The sequence below is a fragment of the Grammomys surdaster genome, unplaced genomic scaffold (assembly GCF_004785775.1).
Source record: "Grammomys surdaster isolate TR1022 unplaced genomic scaffold, NIH_TR_1.0 189, whole genome shotgun sequence".
In the NCBI taxonomy this organism is placed as follows: domain Eukaryota; kingdom Metazoa; phylum Chordata; class Mammalia; order Rodentia; family Muridae; genus Grammomys; species Grammomys surdaster.
The window spans coordinates 377,929-395,258 of NW_021604634.1; the positions used below are offsets into that span (position 1 = coordinate 377,929).

The window sequence follows — 17,330 nt, forward strand, 5'->3', positions numbered from 1 at the left end:
GAACACGACTTACAAAAAGGACTTTATTAAACGGAAGCAGGATCTGGTGGGTGGAGTATGAAATATACAAAACCTTTACATCGGACCTCAGGGCAGTCCAGGCCACGCCTCCTCACACGGCCCACGCTGGCAGGCTGTGGCCCAGCAGCCCAGGCTGCAGACAAAGACCCAACTCAGGAACTCCCAGCCATCTGCAGATCCGCCGAGGGACTGAAGGGTGGCTGGGGCTCTCAGGCCTGCCTGTGAGTCTTGGTGTCCTGTACACACATATGTACATTGAAATTCTGATAGCATCGGCTGTGAAAAAGGCCCAGGATGCCAGCTTTGCTCTATTGCTCTCTAAGTCTTCCTGGGTCCCTGTCCTCACACTAAATATGCTGCTAGAGCATTCAAAGGCAAGCCCCCGAGGCCCTCACTACATGACCAGACATCACATAGCCACATTTGCCGTGAGAGGCCCTGTTGAGCTCTTTGGCATCACACACCAACTCCTCAGAACACTTTGTTGCTTAAAAAAGTAGACTTTCCTATAGTAAAACTTCTTACAAACACTTATTTCTGCAAAATAATGTGTTTCTGTATGTGGAGCTCTGCAAAATATACGTTTTTCTGGAGAAAAAGGACCCAAGCCAAGGGCTGGTATGGGGCGGGTCCAAGTCATATGAGGTCATTAAGCTCCGCCTCCAGAGCAGCGGCCATCTCATCTGCTTCCGAACTGCTGCCCTCTTCATCATCGTTGCTGGACTCCCCACTGGACTCACTGGCAGCATCTTCCTCATTCAGTTTTCTCTTGTGGCCTCTGAAGAGAAAAGAGAAGCAGGACCACTGTGAGATACTGGCAAGCATGCGGCCCCTTAGCCATCCCACCACAAAACCAACGCCATGGTCACTGCCTCAGGAGGATATGTTATGAGGGCACACTGTGCACTTGGCTACATCTAGATGGGTAGGTGAAAACCATCTCCAGCCTCAGGTGTATGCTAAGGAGGCATGAAGCTACGACAAGGGGAATTCTGTAGGTGCTGGCAACAGACGTGTAACAGCAGAGGCCACAACAAGGAGAACAGGCCAGAACACAGGCGGCAGGAGACCTACGTACCTCTCTGGAGCTGGTTCTAACCCAACAAGGCGTAAAGGGATGCCTTCCATGTAATAAGTGGAAAGAGCAGGATGCTTATGAGCGTGGACAACAGGAATGAACACCACAGTGACACGGGATGCCACTGTGCTGCCATGCTGCGTTCTAAGACTTAGTCACAGGAACAGCCAGAGCTGTTAGTCAGGGGCCTTATGACATGAGTACTCCTTTGGTTCAGACACAGGCATAAAGACAAGGTAAGAGCCACAGAGGAACAACCAGATAAAAACTCAAAATGGGAGTCTTTTACAACAACCACTCAAGACTAAGTTACTGGAAAGGAATCCAAAGTCACTTCAGGCAACTAAGTGCAGCCTGGGTCCTTGTTTTAAAACCCATTTCCTCAGGCAGGCAGTCACTCAAACCAGTGACTTTACTACAGAAACAACCACTGGCACGTTATATAACCACCAAACAGTAGTGCATGTTTCTAAGCCCTGAACCCTGTTCCCAGGGAGTCTGCAGACCAGAACTAGTGTGCAGCTACGCTGCTCAGCATGGTCCTCTCCTAGCCCCGAGACTAGAATGACTCTGATCTCATGACCTATACATAGATCACATGTATATGTATATGTATATGTATATATAAACACATACATAGTGCCCTAACTGATCTGACCCTGACAAAGGGTAACTGGGCAACATCAGCTCACAGTTCCAACCCTGGAACAAAACAAAGAGAAAATACAATGTAATTGTGGCCACAGAACAACAGTTTCTTTGGCAAACATACACACATGTATCTAACACATCTACACTATGGCCAGTGGCAGCATATACATAGATTGTAGGTAGCGTAATGACGTGAACTCACTGATGGGGTTAGGAAAGCATTGTGGTTTCCTGTGAGGCAGGTACAGTGTGACACGGTGACTGGAAGGAAGCATTAGACAAGACAATCCCTCACTGTGGCTAAGTAAAGGCGCCCCCTCCAGGTAGCTCATGGGATCGGTGTTACAGTGACTTTAACACTAAGAACCACAACATTTCAGTCAACTGTAAACCTCCATGAGACGCCTGGCCTAGCCAAGGCCATCTGCCAGCTCAGCCGTACCCTGCACCTCTGGTCCCAGGCTATGGATAGCCCATACACATGGAGTACATGCTGACTGAGTGACAGAGAAGCAGGATACATTGGCAGGGGTGGGGTGGGGCCTGTGGAAACTACCTGTGTTCCACATGTGGGGCCCAGCCCAGGAACACTGTGTACTCAGTCCCAGGCTCAAGCCCTCAGGCTCACCCAGGGTGCTCTCAGCTTTCAGGTGGTTTCCATGCAGCAGACACAGAACACAGAGCTGCCAGGTTACACCTCCAACTCTGCACACCTATGGGAGCTGCCTGATGCTCCCCTAAGAAATCCACCAACCACTTCCCATCGTGGTCGAAGCTCTTCTTCCTGCTGACAGACAGGCCTTCTTACCCTTATGGGGCACACAGCTTTGTTTCTGGTCTTTGCGTTCTAACCAGTGTACACCAGGTCTCACTGTGGCTTCACTGTATCCAGTGACTATGGCTGCACTTTCCACCTCAGCAATCATTAGGCTGTGTACAGGTGCTCAGTGCTCAGGGCTGGGGGGAGCCCATCTTGTTGCAAGATGGGAGTCTCTCAGGTCTGCACCTCTGCACCACCCTATCTGGAGGTAGCTACCTTCTTGTTTTTTTACATTTCCTTTTACAAACAAGAGTTACCCATTGATTTATGGCCAGTATTTTCTATATTGCTGCCAAAAACTCAGTGTGTAACACACGATTACAGAGATTGTCTCCTGAGAGTTTCAATTCTCTTCAGGCCCGTGTCTACTCGAGTCAGTGTCCGCATTGGATGTGAGGTACGAGCGGGGTTGCTTTCTTTGCAGTTGCACTGCTCGCTGCTCTAGCACCATCTGTGGAAGTCAGAGGGAATAGAAGGACCCACTATTCAAAGAAACAGTTTGAATTTTGAAGCAAAAGAAGAAACCTCCCCAAAAGTGTATCTGGCTGCGGGAGAGTATCTGTTTAGCCAAACAGATCACAAAGTTGCAAACACTGGATTTACAAGACAGATGGTGTATACTTGGCCACAGTGACGCGGTGTATGAGACATTCTGAAAGTGGCAGGGCAACAACCAATCCAGAGGAGGAACGCTCTGTAAGTGAACACAGTCACCAAAATTCAAAGCAGCAGCAAGCAGCAGATGCTGGGAAATGTAAATCATGGTAACAGGGGCACAGCACACCTCACTCCCTGTGTAGGAGGGTCCTCCTAAAGCTGGGTACAGGAACTCAACGCCAGTGGGCCCAACGGCATGCTTACACACAACATGCAATTGCTTTGATCCATGTGTCCTCTGCTCTGTCCTACCTTCAGGACATCCTGTGACAGGAGCATTAGTCTAAGATGAACATTACTGCCAGAAAGCCAAGGAGGCTGCAGGAGGAGAGGATGGCTCAGTGGGTAAAGTGCAGGAAGGAGGATCTGAGTTTGGACCCCTAACACTCGTGTAAAAGTTGGTCGTGATGGTGCGTATCCATAACCCCAGCTAGGGTTGGGGAGGAGAAAAGCGGATCCTGGGGACGTGCTTGCCAGCTAGCCTAGCTGAAATGGTACATTCCAGATTCAGTGAGACTGACTCTATGTGAAAACAATGTCAAGTGCTAGAGGGAGACACCAGTGTTGATGGCTACACATGCAGACACAGGCGAATGCAGTTCCTGTGCATGTGTGCATGCGCACACACATGAAAACAAGCCGAAGAGGAGGTCACCTCAGCCTTGTGGCAAAAGAGGAGGAGGTTCAGAGCTGGCAGAAGTCAGAACAACTTTCCCCAGATTCTGAAATGCATTTTAAATGAGTTCTTGCCATCCATGCTCCAAGAGCTTTAATAACTTTTATTCATCCTCAAAAGTCCCTTCCAGACTTCCGCCCCTAGACCAAGCAGAGAGGGGCCACCCAGAACCCTTTCTGACCGGCGAGCTGAATTCTTGCTTAGGCTGCGAGGCTAAGCACTGCAAGGGAATATAAATAAAAGTTAAAAATATCTATCTGGGTTCCCTGAGGGACAAGCCTGACTGCATAGGGGTTGATGTCAAAAGTATCCCCTCTCCAGGAAAAAGACATTGGGATGGGTATGGTCCTCGTTCCTAACTGGATAACGACAGGGGGACTGGAGCCATTACAAAGTCCCCTTCAATTACTGGAGGTCAGGCCTCTATACCCGCCTTCACAAGATTAGAATCGCCACAGCCCTTCTATACTTAGAGAAGGGAGGAGATGTCAGGGGCAGCCCTGCTTATACACTGAAGGCCTAAAATCAGCCATAGGCCTAAAATCAACAATAGGCCTGTCATACATGTATGCTAACACCAAGTCTTGGGTCTCAGTGGAAAAACATTGAAACAGATGGCTATAAGGCATCGTAGACGGCAGCTTTTGTGGAAATTTACCAGCCTGAGTAGTCATAGACCTTGTAGATAGGTAGCCTTGGCAGACAATACCAACTTAGATAAGGACAAGTAAATCATAGGCAGAGTCATAGTGACCTGTCCCCTGAACCTTCACCCAGACAATACCCTGTTCTAAAAGGTATCTGCACTCCCATTGAACACCCACGCTCCAGTGTCATCCCCTTCCCCACATCCTGCCTTTTTGTGTTTATAACCCCTGTGTGAATAAGTAAAAATTACAATTTGATTTAATAAATAAGAAGGAAAGAAAGAAAGAGAGAAAGAAAGAAGATTCCGACAGAGAAGGTAGGGGCGCACACCTATTATCTCAGTAGTCAAAAGGCTTGTGAGCTTGAGGCCATCCTACACTGTGCAATAACCAGAGTCTGTAGCAAAATGAGCATATGAAAATAAAGAAATTCACATATACTCTACTAGAAAAAAAAAGTCCCTTTCATTTTCCATGCTTCTTTTTTCAACAGCATCCTCAGATGAGGTGAGCCAAGGACAGGGGCAGCCCCAAACTGTGACTGAGCAGCCAATGGATAACTAGCACAGAACAGCCAGCCTCCCCACTTTGAGGGCCCAGCTGCATCTCATCCTAGCTGCCTGGAAGTCAGTATTCTGCTAGCAGCCTTCAGATGAAGATGTAGAACTCTCAGCTCCTCCTGTACCATGCCTGCCTGGATGCTGCCATGCTCCTGCCTTGATGATAATGGACTGAACCTCTGAACCTGTAAGCCAGCCCCAACTAAATGTTGTCCTTATAAGAGTTGCCTTGGTCATGGTGTCTGTTCACAGCAGGAAAACCCTAACTAAGACAATGAGTAAGTGTGAGGGGGCAGATGCCTGGTAGGATCCAGGAAGGGCAGGAGGAATAAGCTCAGAGAAACACAGCAAAAGGCACAAGAACTGGTTCTCACAACCTCCTTTCTAAAGCCAAGCAGTGAATGCCTCATGGCAGGCCAGCATTTAGTGGTGGCCCACAGAGCACCCAGGAGAACATCCCATGGTCAATACCTTAAATACCTCAACAGTGCAACTTCAGTGAATCCTGACAGACCCAGTGGTGTCTTGACAGCAGGTATGTTCAAAAAAAACAGGAGTGGCTGGGAAGGAGTCTACAGTAAAAAGCTGATGGCCTAACCCTCAGGTGTTTTGAACCTAAGACTGAAAAGTGACTCTGAAGCCATTCCACATGCCGACACCTGCTTCCTATGAACACTGATGCTTAACCAGAACCTATTACAATATAATCATATGAAAAGATATCTTATCACCTAAAACTGAAGACAAAAACATCAAAGATGCCAGGCATGAGGCAACCATGCCTTAATTCCAGCACTTGGAAGACAGACAGGTAGATCTCTGCATTCCAGACAGTGAAGGCTACACAGTGAGACCCTGTCTCCAAAACAAAACCCCAGCCAGCCAACCAAACAAGACTACTACAAAACCCGTATCAAAGACTGACAAAATGATCTAAAGGCTAAAAATGTGGAAGGCACCTTACTCTATTTCCAATGTCACTGTCAGGTCCTGGACAACAGAGCGGGAGGACAGCAGCATCCTGTGCGCCTATGCTGGGGGGAGGAGCCTGGGGGAGGCGGCCAACACTGATGGAGGGAGGCTCTCTCCATGTGATTCGGCTGGCTACTGTCAAATGCTGATGTCACCTGTTGAGTTTTCATTTTCAAACAGCAATGCACACTTCATGACTCCTGGGCTGTCAATCTCAATCACAAAGTGTGGTTCTGGTATGGGAACTAACTCCAAGTGAGTTCAAAGGTCAGCACTGCTAGGCCTCCCTGCTTTCTCTAGTGCCAAGCCCTATTCCCCAGCCCACCCTCCAGAAGGCAAGGAACTTGGTTTAGACTTTGGAGAAATTCTCACTTCCTCCTGGGGTTTGCTGCACAGAGCTCAGCCACACAGAGCCTGGCTTTGCTATGGAGAGTTAATTCCCTCAAGCACATTTTTTCTACATACTTCTTCATGGGGAGAGGTCTTGAGACAGGACATCAAGTAGCCCTTGGCCTCCCAATCCTTTGGCTTTTGCCTCCTTAGAACTACAGCATATGCCATCACAGTAAGCTTTGACTGTTTAAAAACAGTAGGCAGAGTATAAATACCACTTTTTTCTGTTCTTCAAAAAATCCTATGAAGGTCAGTTTGTTCTTCTAAATTTTCATTGTTTTAACCGGCACTTACAATTATGCATATAAGTAAAAGGAAAGTAAAGGTGGAATACTGTTTTGGATCCAGAGCCAAATGATGAACTATTCTAAATTTCAAATAAGAAAGTACAGACATCGGAGCTGCATTTTCAAACAGGCTTCTCATTTGCAGGATACTTTGGCTTGATAGACTCTTTCCATACAGCCTCTGAGCTGCGGAGGGCAGCATAAGCTGTACTACTTACACTATTGGCTCCACAAGGGTGCAGACAGAGCAGTCACCACCCAGCTCTAGTTGGGTGCTATCTCCTTTAAGGCTCACAGGAAGCACATTGGCGGGTGCTATTCTATTTTTTTTGAATCTCAAGGAGTTGACCCTCATAGGCTCTAAACACAGGGGCAGTGTCTGACCCATGGGTAACAGATCAGAGGGACTGCATGACCTTTAGAAGGAAATGACTCTTACTGAAACTCAGGGATCAGGTGGCACACAAGGACACGTGCCTGGGCTGTGACTCCGAGGAAACCAGAGATAGGAAGACCACAGAGGACAGACAGATTGGAGCAGTAAGACCATGAGGAAAAAGGACAGAACAGCAGGTCCATTGAAGAGGGGACAGATGGTGAGCAGTCCACAGTGAGAACTGGGACAGCAGGCCTTCAGGCCTTCAGTGACGATTCCTACCATGGACAGGCAGACTAGGCCAGCCCTTCATGGCTACAACCTGCAACTGACTCAGGCAGAGCTTTAGAGAAAATGATGTACAGGCTCCACTCTTGGCTAAAACAATGTTTACAATACAGTTTAAAATACACACGAGTAAATTTAGGTAATTAAAAATTACCTCAAAAATTAGAAACAGACAGCTGTAGGCCATAGTAATAAGTGCCTACAACTGATCTGCTTCATTTCCTCTTAGTGTAACATGCAATATTTATATTTTGTTCTCACAACCAGCTGCACAACTCTACAGAGAAATATTAGCAGATTTAATTTTGGAACATCTGAAAGCCTGAGAAAAGCATATCAAATTCAATGTGGTAGAAGGATATGAATATGAATAATAGATGTAAATTTCCTCCCCAATATTTCAGCTTTCTGAATTCACTGTTGTCACAGCATACATGGACCAGTGCCAAGGTTTATTATTCAAAAAGATGCAGAACTATTTTAATAAACAGTGCTGTTTTAAACCACATTCAATCCTGTAAGAGTCATCGGCCTGCCAAGTGTGTACTGTTGACACCTTGATTGTCCCTTGTGTGGTTTCTTTGGTAGACAGAAGAGCAGAGGGCAGCAGCATTAATATGTGGGGGCATGTATTAACCTGCTTTATTCCTGTCTTCACTGAGTAGGGACAGGTCTAGGTATGCTGCACATGCAGATGCACGTGTTTCTAACTTCTAACACAAATCAAAAGATTGGTTTGTGCGGCTATGCATACACTAAGGAGTGTGACTTGGCACACAGATAAAACTACATAGAGAACAATGGATGTGGTGGTGGGGGGCGGGTGTTAATGGGAGCTGGACCTGTTCAGAATGTTGCTCTCCTGTCCAATTTCTAGGAGGCTGAGCTGGCTCTGTCAGTCATTATTAGCTATCAGAGACAGCTCGTGCATGATAGTATCAAAGGCCATGGGAACTTGCAGCTCTCCCTGAGAGACCTGCTGTGGATGACATGGGTCTTGGTGGTGAGGAACAAGCAGGGTGAGGAGTGTAATTTTTATTTACTAGCAAGCTCTCCTCCAGCCTGTGAGATATTTGTTCTTCTGCCCTTAAGTTCCAAAATAATTAGTTAAAACCACAGAATAGCAATGATAGGAACAGAGTTCTTACCCAAGGAGCTAGTGAGTGGACAGGCCTGTTCCCTTGCAATCATGTGAGCATATATCAGGCTAATCCATCTTGAATGCTGCACCACTCTGCACAGGCCAGCTACACACAAACTCTTCTTCCTAAATCAGGTGGGTTTTGCATAAATGACTCATCCTGACTCTGGCACAGCCTAGGCTTGAGACCAGGTTGATTTCTCATTAAATAATGTTAAAATGGGGATAGAGTAGATAAAATACAGGCAGGGATGTGCCCAAGAGCCCAATGAACAAGGAACAGAGCAGGGACCAGAACCTTGCCCACCCCACTCCCCCTGGACACATACGGTGGCTCCTACACCCAAGACCGAGAGTCTAGAGTCTTCCTGCATTCCCCTTCCACATGGACTTAAGACTAGAGATGCAGCCTGGATGTGACCTAACCAGAGGTGGCAGCCATGGCCCGATGGGGACAGCTCCAGTGCCTCTCTCTCTGACTGAGAGTGCAACTGAGACTATTAGCAGGATGTAGCCCTCTTACATTCAGGCTCTCAAGGGGGCCTGGGGTCTAATCCTAGGAGTAGACGAATCCTCCATGATTCTCTCCCCAAGGCTGGTCCCAAGCTTCCCTATAGACCCTACTGTCTTCCCAGACATAAAGACATAGCTACCAAAACACATGACTCATGTGCAAAGACTGTGGTTCGTCTTGATCTAGTATAGAAGCTGTACATCTCTCTTAATGTGACACGACTCTGCAGCATTTCACTGAGACCGGAAAGTACTCCTTCCTAACTGCATAATGAAAATCCTGATCCCTGCTCAGCTGTGATCCCCTCTGTCCCGAGCCTAACCGTGGGAATACAGACTATCCCTCTACAAGCAACCATCTCCATTTGCTCCTGGTGTAAGTGGACCTCAGTCACAGACGCTCTGAGTGCTGCCACTCACTAACAATGGTCAAAGGGCAGGCAGATGAGAGAGCACTTGAGCTCTACTGCTGCTATTCTCACGCGGATGCCAGGAAGTTCAGCAACTCTACACATCACAAGCCGCTGCAGAACAGCACCAGGAACTGAGTTCCAGAGGAGACTCTTAGGATGTATCTTGTTTGCATTTCTTTGTAAACAGAGGCTCTGCCAGACTGCTGAGCTGGTGATATTTCTCACAGATGAGCTGTCTAAGGTTCATAGACAAAGCGTGCTTGTGAGGTGCAAGTCAGCAGCACACTCTGAGCGTGAAGACCACAGAAAGGATAGCACTAAGGATAAGGCAAGACCCTGAGCCCTAGAGAGAGGGTATAGGGCAAGGCAGCTTGGATGAGCAAGCTCAAGGACCTACTGTACTGGAATTCTTAGACAAGGACACAGGACAGCACGATACTCTCTGCCAGAAAGTAGCTGTACTCACATGGGCTTAGTGGATTCACATCCAAAGGCTGAGTGCAGTAGGGCTTTGTCTTGTATATATTTTTAGTCTCTTTGTCCCCAGATATGGTAGCATACATTTTCACTGGGTATTTTATGGCCACAGGGCTACATCACCAAGGCTACACAGATGCAGTAAGGTCGCCATGACCTCGAGGCCACAGGAATGCCATACAGCTATGCGTGCACACACCAACACTGACAAAGACCAACACTGATAAAGCCATGTTTTTGTTTGTTCTAAAAGGGCCCCTAGCACACTACTACTGAGCTCTGCATCCTGCCCAAAGCCATGAGAGAGGACAACAGTGACGTGTGACTTTGTACTACACAGACAGGGACAAACACTAAGCAAATAAAAGTGAGAATTATCAGGTCAAGGGGACCAAAGATGATTATGAAATGACTTAGGTCACAATAAATAATGCATAGTCCCACAATTTAAACCCAAAATTACACGGCAGGACTGAGGCAAGGAAAAGGTTAAAGCATGCTCTTTTTCTTTAACAGTGAAAATGCAACTCAGGAGGCAGAAAATGGAGCCAGGGCAAGTGCAGGGCTTGGGGTGGGACCCTTGACTTGGTTATCTTTTATTCTATGTCTTGTAATGTTTTCTGAATTTTACATAAGTTCATGTCAACTTGTTAAAACAAATTTTAAAGGCAAACTAACTTGCTGAGGATATGTCCTACCACTATCCAGTAATGGCATACAAGGTTCAACAGAGCAAAAGAGAAACCCACCATATATCCAGGTACTAATTTCAAATTAGTGGGGAATAAGGGACCTCCTATTAGTAGGTCCCTTATGTGTTCACTAAAATGGGTGAACTTTTACTAAGGTTTATGTTAAAAAGACAGGGCCTAAAGCATCTGGTAGAAACATGTGTTCCTAAGACCACAAAGCCAGGAAACCTAGCTCCACAACTCTGCATGGAAGCTATTCAGCAGCCGTGCAACGGAACACTGAGGCAGAAGCAGATGACAGGTGAAAAGAAACACAGCAGAGATGAGATCATTCTGTCGACTGAAAAAGCACCAACTAGTCATTGAGGGGGTGAAAGCCATGCATGGCTCCCAAACACGTGACAAAGCACCACATGCCATTCTGATAGCAGCAGATGGAGCTGCATGAGTCTTGCTCCACCACTTGACTGCCCACTAGTGACAGGACACCCACTGCCAAGCTGGGAACTCGGCATTACAGTGACCCCCTATATTTAGGAAGAGTTCCCCATGGCAGGATCACTTCATCAGTGTTTATACTTGTACACAGGAGAAGGGACGACAAGGTAGCTTCTCCATGGCTCAAGGGTAGGCTCCTGGAACATAAGGACCATGCTTCTACAAGCAAGGGCAAAGGTGCACCTCAGGCCACTTCCTCATCCTAAGGTGGGGCAGCCAGATCTCTCAGTGCAGAACTGAGAACATACAGTCAGAACCAAGTTCCCATAAATGTCTGACAATCTGACAGTGCTGAGGATGCCCAAACAGCCAAGGTTTCTTTTCTCCCTTCCCACTGTTGTGAAAATGCAGGTGTCAATGAGAGTGACCTACAGGATGTGATGTGTAGAACCTCAAAGACAGTGTGCAGGTTTGGCACTGCCTGCTGTTTGCCCTCCCTTGAATTTCTTCCCTTGCATGGTCTCTCCACTGTCCAGACCCTTGGACACCCTTTTTCCCTGACCACCTTCCTTACCTGGGCCCACGCATGCCAGTGGCACTTCTCTCGCCAGATGAGGGCAACCCTACAGGCTGCTCTCTTCGGATCCCTGGGGCTCTAGGCTTCCTGGGCTTCGGTGCTCTCTCCTGTTCATTGTCTTGGTCTTCTGGCTTCTTCTTCTCGCTGTCGCTGTCATCACTGCCTTCTCCAAGGATGTCATCGACCTGTCAAAAGGTGGAGAGTCAGTGAGTGAGTTGTCTTGCAAGTTGGCTTTCTGTAGGAGTCACATGATCCACACCTGCCCAGGAAGGACTGCAACAGATTCCCACCATCTCCATACAAGAGCAGACTCAGTGCCACTCTGCAGGGGTCCGATATTCAGTTCTGTTTTCTACTTGAATGCTGGGGACTGAAACTAAGCTTAAACAATAGCAGAAGAACAGAGGTGTACTGAGACTCATTCAGAAATGCCCAGGGAGCTTGCCCACTGGAGTCCTGAGGAGGGAAGGTAGCTTCCATTCACGGGCTTAAGTTTTCTTTCTTTCTTTCTTTCTTTTTTTTGTTTTTTTGAGACAGGGTTTCTCTGTATAGTCCTGGCTGTCCTGGAACTCACTCTGTAGACAAGGCTGGCCTCGAACTCAGAAATCCGCCTGCCTCTGCCTCCCAAGTGCTGGGATTAAAGGCGTGCGCCACCACCGCCCAGCCCAGGCTTACGTTTTCACATATTATATTGATGTCATGGTCGGAGAACTTAGGGGGAAGGCACAACAAACAAAAGCCAGATGACAAGCAGGCATTTGGGGAACCTCACTTGGGTCCACCACTACAGTGAACCACCTTGTACCTCAGTACCAGAGAAGAGGCTGGTGTTACCCTGTTGTGCACATGGGGGCTGATGCTATGCAGAGGAGGCACAGAGCCAGCAGCTGGCTTTGGCATCCTGGCCCCAGCTCTTAGCTCTCCTGCGCTGTAGAGATGGACAAAGGAAAGCCACAGAGTAGAGAGGGGGTGCGTCCAGCTGCACGAGTGAACCATTTACTAGATTTCAGCAATGACAGTGTGTTAGAATCCTGCCCGTCAGTCCTGATGAGCAGCTCCCTCGTGGGTTTCTACCCACAGCATAGCTTTGAAAAGCCAAGGGGCAACCTGGGTGAGTTGCATGGCCACCAGTGTTTGTATGGTTGACTGCATCTATATCTTGATCAGAAAGGCATTTCAAACATCTATGCCAGCATTCCTGTGTGGCAGACAGCTAACCTGAGCATTCATTAACTCTGATGGCTGGCTGAAGACCTAGAGAAACACCTTAAAAGCCAAGCCACAACTGAGCATACACCAAGTCTGACCTCATTTCAATCAAGCTTCTATTTGGGAATGACAGGAATTTCCCAAAGGCATTCTTTTACAAATGTGTCAACAGACTTTTGAAAACTATCTGTAATAAACTTAATTTAAAATACGCAACAGGAAAGTTGTTTTAAATGTTAAGGCAAAACTTAAAAGCAAGCACATGACATGGAAAAAAAATCAACAAATAGCCAATTAAGTCCTGAGTCTTCAAAAAATGGCAACAAAGCATATCAAATGTGGTGTCTATCAACACACAGCAGCATGTGGCTCCGCCAGCCACTTTCAGGAGACAGCTCTCTGAGAATCTGTCTTTTTACAACTTGACAGCCAGACAGACAGTGACGCCTGAGCACAAGGGACAGGATCAGCAGCCAGCCCACAAGCCCAGTGGCCTGTGTGGTCCTTCTTCCTCCTCTGCAAGAGACTGACAGATAGCCTCTTCCTATCCTTGTACAGAAATCAGAGGGTGAATATGCAGGGCTTCCCAGAGAATGGCTCCATATCAGCTTTACCAAACAGAACTAGAATGACCTTAAATGTGCCACCATTCACATGACTCTCCAGAGATGACCTCCAAGGATCATGTTTCTACTATTATCAATGGATTTGGAACCCACATAAATGTATTTATTTCTTTGTTCCAAAGAACCAATATTCTGAGTAGTAGAATCTTCTGATAGAAAAACTGAATGTATTGATAGATACATTAAGTCACTCTTTTCTAGAAGTTTCCTGATGATGTTACAAAGGATAGAGGGGACTTCCCACAGTATTTCTGCTGTTGGACAAGGCCTTGTATTTTATTCACAGATGGAGTTGGAACTACTTGAGTGGTGGGCACCTGAAGGTCAGCAGGGAGTCAAGCACTCCACGGTGACAGCAGGAATCTGTAGCTCACTCCAAGGGCAAATGCCATTCCTATCATGGATATTATGACACAAGGCTGTTTTGGCCACCTAGAAGAGACTCTCCCACTGGTGTCCAGTGGCCTAGTGGTCATGCCAAGGAGAGAGTGTCAACCCATGCCCTCCTCAGGACTGCATTCCTACAACAGTGAGAATTAATCTGTACCCAGCAGGAGCAGGGAAGACACTGAGCTTGCTAGCTGATGAGAATGCTGAGGCCCTGCGGAGGGACCCCACTCCCCTGCACTTGACTCCTGACCCTGTGAGTATGCAGAGGAAGATAGAGGCTCCTTCAAGCTTCTGCATCTGCACTACTTGTTATCTACCACAGAAAACTAATACAGTGATAGAATGTATTTTAAGGGGAATGATGTCAACTGAGAAGCTATTTTTATGAACAGAAAATACTTTGAAGGCCAAAGAGAAACTTTAATGACATGTGAAAAACCCCAAACTTGGAAAACACTCAAGGTGCTCTGAAACTGCTCCAGAGAATTTAAAACTGCCACACAAATGCTGTTTGAAAGTAACAGATATGCTCTCAAAGTGACTTATGCAAATCACATTCTAAACCCCACAAAGTTCTTTTTTTTTTTTTTTTTTTTAAGGAAACTCGAGTTGCTTTATTTAGCTTCCAATTTCTGGGAGGCTCAAGAATTGTAAGTATTCTGGACAACAGAAGAAAATAAGGCTGTGCTTACAGATCTCTTTCTGCCATCATCTTTCTTTAGGATCGCTATTTTATTGTTGCCCTTTCTGTTACATGGATGTACACATTAGGTGTTAAAGGTACAATACATTCTACAACTGAGCACCACGTTCTGTAACTCAACAGGCAAAGAAATTACACTGAACGTCAGCATCTGGCAGTATTTTTTTGGGGAAAAAAAAGTGACTAAAATGGGTTTAAATTGATTAACACTATTAAATCACATCTAATATTTGATACTACATGATTCAATACAGCCATACAATACAATTATACAAAATGTGTTAATATCAAATAATACAACCAAAATTAAGATAGCAAACAAAACCTATATAACTTTTTTTTTGTACAGGAAAAATACTTTTGAAGTATGCATGTAACTGCCCATTCTTTTAAAGAAAATCTACCGCAAGCAAAGTTATCAACCTCCAGAAAAATCACACAGCATTACTAAGCATATCCCCAAAAAGTGTACAATATGCACACTCGGAAAATACAAAATTAAAAAAATTGTAAGCAACAGGTGAGCTTCATATTTATAAGAATGTGAAAAGAAGTCCCATTTTTAGCACTGTTGTATAAAGAATTGTCTTTTGATGCGAAGTTCATGAATTGTCCTCCTGTTGGGACCACACTTTACAAAAACACCTTGTTTTTGAAACGAGATTACAGAGCAAGATAGAGCATCTTAGCAATGTCATCTTATTAAAGTATTTTTAAAATTTTTACTACTTTATCAAAACATGTCCCTTAAGTGTGTAGGATTCATTTTTAAAATTCTTCCTAGAAATAATATACAAAGGAGAGGCATATTTATTCCCAATCACATTCCTGAAGAGGCTTCCTCCCCACAAAGTTCTTTACTCCAGGGTGATGGAAACAAATGACAACCTTCAAGTCTCTCACAGGCTTTCACACAACAAGGCCATCTCACTAAAACTCCAGAGACCAACATTTTCAAGAAACAGAGGGCCAAAGACACAGATCATTCTTCCAAACATTTATCACCTTAAAAGAAAAAAAATTAAAACCAAGCATAGACACCTGATGAAGATCTTTTATATCCCCATACCATCAAAGAGCGTCCTATGTAGGACAGGCTGTTACCAAGTGGCTCAACGATCTCTGCTGATGAAATAGCTTTGGTTAACTAGGAAACTGTCTAAGATCCAGTCACAAGCTGACGAGAGGGTAGAGTGACTGCTGTCATGACACTGTTCATCAGAGGTGGACACAGTACATGCTTACAACTGAGGCTCTTTTCAGAGTCTAATTCAGTGTCAATTACTACTGCTGTTGATCTTAGCCACAGGGTAATTAATTATATATATAAATCAACTATAAACATAAACAGTGGTAATTACTGTTATAATGGGAACAGGAGCAGACCTGAGCAGACGAGTGCCGACCGAGTTCAGTGGAACACACCCACTCTCACAGCATCAGGTTTTAGCTTAGGGTGCAAACACTGGTGATCAGGATGTTGTTCTTGGACTGTGGCTAAGCAACACACATGCAGCCCTCACCTAGCAAGCACCGGTCACATGTGCTTAGATTCCCTACCCTGGAGGAGCAAGTCTTGGGAGGTGGGGATTAGCCAAGGAGAACAGTGACCAATGGGAAAGACTAGAAGAGACAAGCGTGGCACTTGGCTGCAGGTGACTCTGCTCCTCTCCACAGCCACTGCAGGCACATGCCCCAGTTCCTTTGGGGTGACTGGTCATCCCCAGAATCAGGCAGGTGCAGAGATACGATAATGAATCTGTCTCTGCTTCAGTATCCCATAGCATCCCTCTATCTTCTCTTCAGGTCTTGTCTCTGCCCACTGTTTTTTAAAGTTATTATTTGTTAATAATCTGAAGATAAACAGATTGTCCACAATAGTAAAGCAGAAAAATGAAATCACTGGAGACACAGAATTCTCTAGCACTGAGAATTATAAGTCATAGTCTCGTCTCCTGGTTTCATGGCTGACCAAATACATCCTGTCCAAGAGAGTATACAACACATGTGGCTATGAGACAGAAAATGGGAGCCATTCCTGATCAAATCACAAGATATAATCACAAACCAGCAAAAAGAAGCTTGGGAGTAATACACAAACATTTTGGCCACCATGAAAACAAGCATTTAAATTTCAACAAATAACTGTGCAAACTTTTTCCTAGTATATAGGAATCCATGGGGGTCAATCAATCCTTGGGATAGTTCCCACCCTCCTCTCTCTCCACAGAACCTACATATCAGATTAAGAAGAAAGGACTACACCTGTCTAGCTAGTGATTATGCGAGAGTACCCCCCACCTCATGCACACAACAAGCCAACACACGTACCCATGATCTCTCTGATCCCAACAAAAAATATTGGGAAGGTCTGGACCTGAAGCAGACATAGTATGGATTGAACCCATCCACCTCCACACCTGGCCAGCTCAACCTGTACAGAGAGACTGCTGTCTGCCTCCTCTTCGGTTCAGATACTCTTAGTCATAATTTCTTCTAGAATTTTCTTGCTCCAGCCCACTTTCCTCAGTCATATTCACTGTTAGCACTACTCTGAGGTTCCCCTATCTCTGTCTATTGCCTTCCACGTATCTTAAGTGATCTTCAGGATGAATCACTCCTGAGACTGTGTCTGCAGAACTGTATTAACACCTCCCTGCACTGATGCCCACCCACACAACCCACCTGCATGGTGCTCACCTTCCACCCAGCCGCAGCTGTGTCT

The 17,330-nt window shown here is 45.9% G+C and overlaps 1 protein-coding gene across 1 annotated transcript in view; it reads right to left on the reverse strand.

The window, feature by feature from the left end:
- Ctdp1 (CTD phosphatase subunit 1) overlaps positions 1–17,330 on the reverse strand; it is a 59,760-nt gene continuing 42,430 nt past the window's right edge. Inside the window, exons 12-13 of the mRNA XM_028768930.1 lie at positions 11,675–11,862; positions 1–799 (exon numbers count right to left, since the gene is read on the reverse strand). Coding sequence (XP_028624763.1) covers positions 658–799; positions 11,675–11,862 — 330 coding nt within the window. The 3' untranslated portion in view covers positions 1–657. The remainder of the gene's footprint in view (positions 800–11,674; positions 11,863–17,330) is intronic.